Source organism: Heliconius melpomene, chromosome 4, assembly GCF_056956725.1.
Source record: "Heliconius melpomene rosina isolate 202511_hmr_F chromosome 4, ASM5695672v1, whole genome shotgun sequence".
Classification (NCBI taxonomy): Eukaryota; Metazoa; Arthropoda; class Insecta; order Lepidoptera; family Nymphalidae; genus Heliconius; species Heliconius melpomene.
The window spans coordinates 6,389,728-6,397,471 of record NC_140392.1 but is presented as its reverse complement, the minus strand read 5'-3'; the positions used below and the strand labels follow the sequence as shown (position 1 = coordinate 6,397,471).

The window sequence follows — 7,744 nt, the reverse complement described above, 5'->3', positions numbered from 1 at the left end:
GTAACGAACATGGGCCTCGCCTTGTATTTTTTATTTTCTAATTTAAACATTTACCTTTTTTATTATTCCAGGTATAATTAGAAACTTCAATATGCGAAATGAAACAATTGTATAAGCATTTTCAAACTTTATTGATACATAATTAATATTTTGTATTAATATTATACTATAATTATAATTCTTGAAATTTAACGAAAACCTTAACAAAAATCAGCGGCAAATGCCGTATTTTGTTTTTACAACTTAAAATTTGCTACATATTCAGTAGAATGAAGCGATAAGCTCAATTCTAAATTGCTTCCACCTTAAAAATACAAAAAACCTGTACAATCAGCTAATACCGTACCAGACAATTTGAACCCATTCACTAGAAAGAAATCGAATGTTCCTAGCCCACATATAACAAAGTTAGAAAACATCATTGCTGTTAGAAAGACACACAAAAGCAATTTAAACCTGACAATTCAATTTAGAGATGATTATTCTCATAAATAAATTACGTAAATATAACAACTTAAAATAATAATTTTACAATGATATCTTGTATGTCATTTCTCTAATGCTTCAACAGCATTAGTTTATTATAAGATAAAAATCAGTATTTTAATAGCACTCTGTAATTTTTATTGCCAGGATTACCTTACAACACTCATTTTAAAGCAAATTATTTACATAAACCTACATCATTTACCTAAATTTATGATAACTAAAAATAGGATTTTTTATAATATTGTTGGATAGGGAAATAATGAAAATAAAAAAAAAAAACAAATATATTAAATAAAGTAAACAAGCAAAACGAAATGTTTACAAAATAATCTTAGTCCAAAATGTTATGACTGGTTTATTTCTGAACAGAAACAAACTATTTTACCTAGAGTAAGAAGGAATGAATAAAAATTTCGCTTGAGACATCATCTATCAATTTTTATATGACATGTTTGTCTCTCGAACAATCATCGTCAATATAACACACAGACTTGCACCAAATTATAGCACAAAAAATTTGACTGTAAAGATAAAAATAGTAAAAAAATAGTGTATTGTGAAATTTTAAAAAAGAATTAAATAAATAGTATTCTGTGTATACGTGGTAAATCATATTAATTTACAATAGATATATGTGAGATGGTATAGCAAGTCTGAGTGGAAACGGTGGCGCCCGCACTGGTGTTAGCTCATAGATAATTGACCGAGTGCCAGTAGCCTTTCAACTGCCGCATTCACGTCACCAAATGTTGCGATCAGAGCTGAAATATAATAAAGATAAATTTAATAGTTTCATCTGTTTAATTTTTTTTGCTTTACGCTGTATCCCGCATAAAGCAGGGAAGGCTGGAATTTTGTGTTTGTAACATTCCATTCCCCACTTTCCTCCCAATTTACGAGACATTTCACAACACAGAACTAAAAAGAGAGAAAAAAAACATTTTTCGATTGGGAATAGGTCGACATTGTTTCTTAGAAAAGTGAATCATATAGATTATTAGCACTTCAGGATATCTTTATTTTAGATTTAAGAGCTAAATTAAGACAAATTTAAGATATCCATTTTAAAATAAAATATTTTTTCTTGTTCTTAATTATATTATAAAACCAAGACCAGGAAATATGTTAATTTCCTTCAATAAATATCAAAATTAAAATACTAAATACAATACCTTGCAAATTGGCCTCCCTATTAAGGAAACCCATTGCAGCCAGTTGTTCAAGTTGTTGTGAGTAGCGTTGTTCTGGAGGCTGCTGAGTGTTTGTTTGATTGTTTGACATTGCAGATACCATTCGTTGCATAAACTAAGAAGTCATAAAATAAGTTAAATATTTAAAAAAATAATGAGGGTGGCAAAATTTAACACTGCACTATGTTATATATAATAACTAGTGGGCCCGGACGCGGCTACGCCCGCGAAAATATAAGCCTAAATATTTAAAATAAGTTAAAAAATAATAATAAGTGGAGATTTATTATTAGAAAAAATATCTGAGTAACCGAAATGAACAAACAAAAGAAGTAAAAGTAACTAAAGAAAATTCTTAATATTAGAAAAAGTACCTAAAGCTTGCCGTGCGCGCGTACTAAACATTTTTCTATATTAAATAATTATTAATTTTTGCGAACAATATTAAATAAAATCCCAAATGATTAAAAGTACGATATTTTAAATGTATAACATCGGTATAGACAACCGAACTGAGATAAATAATAATTATAAGCAGCAAATAGTTACATAAAAAATAAGAGTAATTCGAAAATATATAAAAATTTACAAAATCATCAAAGTCATCTGCCCGTTCGCGTCGGTCATACTATACCACTCGTAGGCTAGGTCATTCCGCATCAGTGACTACTCCTTAATTATTTATTAGAATGTTATACAGTAAACTATAATTTCCATCTAGACGAAATGCTAAAAGTGACTATTATATTTATTTTCATAAGGATGAATATCAAACTATACAAATCATTTAATTTTTGTTAATGTATACAAATCTATATCGGCGGGCGCCATGTATGCGTTAAGCAAACTCATTTTGGGTGACGTTTTCTTAAAACAACAAACTTTGCAAGCCGTTGCTTAGCAACGCGTAGCGACGATTGCTATTAACATGGCGGAATAAATTGCACGTCAAATTAATTATTTTAAAATATTGGTATATATCGAAAATATTACAAATATGAGAAAAAAAGTATCCTATGTTCATCCAGAGACCCTCAAGTATCTCTATATGTGTATTTTATCACAATAGAATTAGCGGTTTGGCCCTGATTGCGTAAAAGACAGACAGACAGACAGAGTTACTTTCGAATTTATAATATAGGTATGGATTTAAATATAATCTTTCTCCAGATTGATGAACAAAACCATACAATTCATTGTCATATGCTGTGCCTCTACAAACATTAAGTAATATTTAAATTGTAAAACTAAAATCAATACAATTAACACAGTATATAATTAAAAAAGTGATTACTGAAAATTCAAGTTCAAACAACAAAGAATTAAAAATTAAAATATTTTACAATACTGACGGTAATCTTAAGGATGATTTTGTGTAGCAGCACAAATATAAGCAGCATAAGCATGATAGCTGTGGAATCGATTCACATTTAGGGGAATGGAGTGTCTTAACACTATGTTCCATTCTACTTAGCTACGTAGGATAAATCTTTAAATATAAAAATCACTTACTTGTGTAAATAACTCCGAGTTTTGTTGTTGACGCGCTTGCTGATTGTTCTGCGAGGGTGGGTTGGGCGTAGGAGTAGGGGGCGTGGCAGTGGCGGCTGCAGGTCCAAAACCCAAGTTGCTGACCAGTGTCGGGGCCGCCGCGCGTAGTTGTTCCATACCTTGTTGTATTTGTAGTAGCGCATTTAGTGCCTGGAGAGAGATGAATTTGTTTAGATTAACCTTGTTTTTCTTAAATCGTTTTTGTCATCGGTTGAATAAAAAAAGGGGCCAGTTGAAGTCAGCCGTAGCGGAGGGACACAAGTAATTAAGTATGTGACTGTAAACGATACTAGTTGTAGGTTCGATCACCACTCGAGTAAATATAATATTTATTTAAATTTACATTTTCATCCTCCGGTGTCGAGGTAAAAGCGCGGCGATGAGTTCCGCCACTCAACACTCTATACCTCCAGAATTCGGCGGAAAGTGGGGAATGGAGTGTCTTAACACTAGGTTCCCTCTGCCTACTCTCATGTGTGCAGCATCTGAATGTACAGCGTTAATCTGATTTTATTTATTTTATCAATTTTATTATTTAAAATAGTTTTGATTAAAGACATAGTCCAAAAACCATTGCGGCGCAGTAGCACAAGAGGACAAAGGTGTGAATGTAAACGGGGCAATTGTGTGTTCGATTCAAATTTGGCGAAATGAATTATTATTTATTAATATTTTCATTTCATCATTCTGGTAACATGGCAAAGCGCGGTGTTAAGTTCCGCAACTCACAATGCCTTGGAATTTCGGCAGAATGTGTGGAACAGACTGCCTTAACACTAGATTATCTCTGCCAACCATGCTTTATGCGGGATACAGTGTGATGCTGAAAACAAACATAGTCCAAAAAATCTTTAGTCCAAAACGAAAATGTAAAATTAAAAAATATTAGGTCAAAACAAATATTCCAAATTAATTTTTCATAAATAATAGTTTTTCAAGGTGTACAGATTTTCCATAATGTTCAGAAGAAAGCTGATACTAAATGACAACACTGCCTTTAGTTAATAGTTGTTAGCCAAGTATTAAACTCACTTGTGGATTAGACATCATCTGCTGCATATCAGGATTCTGTATTTGATTGAGCATCTGTGGCATCATGGTGCGTATCTGTTCTTGCAGCTGTGGGTTGTTGGCGAACATAGGGTTCTGGAACAGAAACAATTTAATAAATATAATCTATATGTAATATATATGTTTTTTTTTAAGTTTTTAATATGAACATTTAGAAAAACTATACAATTGGCAAATTACACAATTTCATGACAGTTTGACAAACATGGAACACCAAACTATTGGCAACTTTTTATAATTTTTTGAAGTGCTAATCACACACAAGGAAAGACAATATATGTGTGGGATGGGACAGGAACTGGGAATAATATTGTATTCAATTAAGCCATACATTGTTATAAAACTTTATCAACATTTTTACTTCTTGGTTACAACTTATTTTTGTAAAAAAAAATATGTATCTCAAAAAGAAATAACATAAAAATTATAATATTATTTCAATGAATTGGGCATAATTAGACCAACTTTTAACACAACAACAATGTATAATAAAAACATTTCTAATGACAATTTTTCCTCATTTCCCTGAGGAATTGGTAATTAATAGCATTTTGTGGAATTGGATAATTCCATAACTAATTAGACATAGCACAAAACTTCATTGAAAATTGTTCTTTTAAATTAAAATGATCAATTATCAGTTAAATTGCAAACACGACATTTATGGATTCAATGCCCATTTAGGGGTGAGTGAATGAGGTACTTTCATTTCCTTGTTCTGAAAGGGCAAAGCCCGGCGTTAAATTCCGCCACTCTACACGCAAATTTCGAAAAACAGGCAGAAAGTATAGAACAGAGGGACTCAACACTAGGCTTCCTGAAGACTAAAAACACGCACATACACTTGTCAAATCATACATACAGAGTCAACATTACATTTGTTAATTATATTAATAATTAACATATGTAATGTATAAATCATATATAATAAAAAATATGCCAAGTAAATAATTAAGATAGAAATGTTCTTACCTGGTTAATCAATTGCGACGCCACTTCTGGGTCAGCAGCTAATGCTTGCAGCACATTATTGGTATAAGGAGCTGACAACATGGACTGTACCAGTCGAGGGTTCTCCGACATTTGCTGGAGGAGGGACTGCATGCCAGGTGTGTTGATGAGACCTGGACCAGTACCTGTACCTGTTCCTGTGCCTGCTCCTGTCCCTGAAGTGTTGGAACCACCTCTATTCCAAGGGTTTGGCAATGGCTGTCTGTTTTCAGAACCTTGTTGTGGGTTGGTACCATCTAAGAAGATAGATATTAGAGTTATTTACAGATTAAAGGCAGTTGTGGTGCAGTGAGACAGCATCTGACTGTAAATGTAATAGTTCTGAGCTTGATTCCCATGTAAGGAAATGAGTATATATTAAATATTTTATCATATTCATAAATATCAATGATGTAGAACAATAAATAGCATATTATGTTATTGTATAAAGCAAATTCACCTGAGTTATCAACAAGTCCAGAAAATGGATTTCCCGCCATACTGCTGGCTACATTAAGCATTGGCTCTTGAATATCACGATACATTCTTTGTAAAGCATTATATCCACCTGGAAGCAATAGCAAAACATACATTTTGTTCAGGTTTTACTGTATATTGTATTATTTTGGACTTGACTTGACTAGGAATGTTATGCAGGTTTATCAGAAGCAAAGCTTGATTCAGAGATTATTAGAGTTAGAACTGAAGTCGAAGCCAGAATAGAAATATATGTGATCTCACAAAGATTATATTTTTCAGTATTTACACAATTTTTATGGAATAGATAAATATATACAAATACCTTAAAATAGGCACTTGAATTTATTGATAATGTGAAAAAAACAAACAGTTACATATTCTCAATTTTTTAAATTAAAGAATACTTTACAATGTAAGTATCATTAAAGTTACAGAAAAGTTAACTTATTTATACAGATTGAATAGAGTTGTCATAGGTATTATATCAATTGAAACATATCTGTTCAGAACCACACATTTGATTCTTATTTTGATGTGTGTAAATTAACTTTAAAGCTATGCAACTTACCAGGTATACTTTCCAAATTGGACAAAGCTCTATCATGGGACCTCATCAACTCTTGCAACATGGCAGGGTTCCTAGCCAATTCCATAGTTTGCCGTAATAATTCTGGATTGTTTAACATATGACTAATTTCTGGGTTTCTCTGAAATTTTATGGAAAAATTATATTTTTAAGCATTAACTAATTAATTTCTAATCTTTTGCTTTTTATTAAGCACTTATAATGTTAAAAAATGTCAATTATGACTTTATGTTATTATTGATTTAAATATATTTCTATATATAACTAAAAATATTTATTTTTTATTATATATTTACTTACAGCCATTAAGTCTTGCATTTGTGGATTTGAAGTTATTAGTGATCTCATATTTTCTGGATCATTCATCATTTGTTGCACCAAAGGATTGTCAAGTACTTGTCTTAGCATTTCAGGGTTTGATAAAAGCTCTTGTTGCATACGGGCCTAAAATATTCAAAAATAATTAACACAAAATATAAATCATACACTTATGGTGAAGTATTGAATGAATTTTACAAATACAACTGTTATATACTAGTTTAACTTTACCTGAAGATCCATAAATGTACTTTGACCTAAGCCCAAGCTTTCAAGTCCAGCAAGGCCACCAAGAGAGTTTAATCCAAATGGTGTTGCACCAATATCGGCTAAAATATATAATTTTCAGTCAATACAACAATATTTTTTCATGTATATAATTTCATTTACACAACACACATTTCGTCATTTTGTACACTTCACTATATTTACCTGGAGGACGTCGAGTTGCTCCTTCAGGCTCAGGCCTTGGTGGAGTTTTTATCACAAGATGAACTGTCAATCCATCTTTGATGTTATGCTGCTTGAGTGAGTCGGAATCGTTCATGATTTTTCCAGCAAAAATTAGACATAATTGTTCCGGTTCTGCATTGAATTTGGGGGAAAGCACTTCTTTAAGCTAAAATGATAGAATTTAATGCTGAATGATTAGGGAAATGTCATCACTGATTGCGTATGCAATATCTATGATATTACGCCATGAATTAGAGGCCTAGTGTCATTGTACTTACTTTTTTGATATCGGCATCTTCCTCTATTTCGACTTGCTGCTTTTCTTTAGGAGTTTTAACTGTAATTGTAATCTTTTTAGGTTCATCTTGGCCTTCTGCCATTTTATCAATTCTAGATGACTCTGTACTTTGGCGGAATAGCAATATGTAGCACTAGAATTTGACGACTATGCGTCGAATACAGATAGAATATTAACTTAAGGAACAACGTTTCGTTTTATTATAATTATTTGTTTGATTTTAGAACTAAAATATATAACTGCTTATTATCATGTGTGACTAAATAATGTTGAATGTTTTCTTATAAGTCTATATACTAATTTAATTGGAAATTCAAA

General features: G+C 31.6%; 1 protein-coding gene across 1 annotated transcript; it reads right to left on the bottom strand.

Annotated features, from left to right (window-relative positions):
* Positions 1-112: 112 nt before the first annotated feature.
* Positions 113-7,587, bottom strand: Ubqn (ubiquilin). The gene is made up of 11 exons (XM_085208205.1): positions 7,407-7,587; positions 7,108-7,294; positions 6,907-7,004; positions 6,658-6,801; positions 6,340-6,478; positions 5,752-5,859; positions 5,274-5,548; positions 4,263-4,376; positions 3,192-3,380; positions 1,662-1,794; positions 113-1,250 (listed from the first exon to the last, which is right to left on the bottom strand). Exons 1-11 carry the CDS (start codon positions 7,506-7,508, stop codon positions 1,174-1,176), a joined length of 1,566 nt encoding a protein of 521 aa, XP_085064331.1. The 5' UTR covers positions 7,509-7,587; the 3' UTR covers positions 113-1,173.
* Between the last annotated feature and the right edge of the window lie 157 nt (positions 7,588-7,744).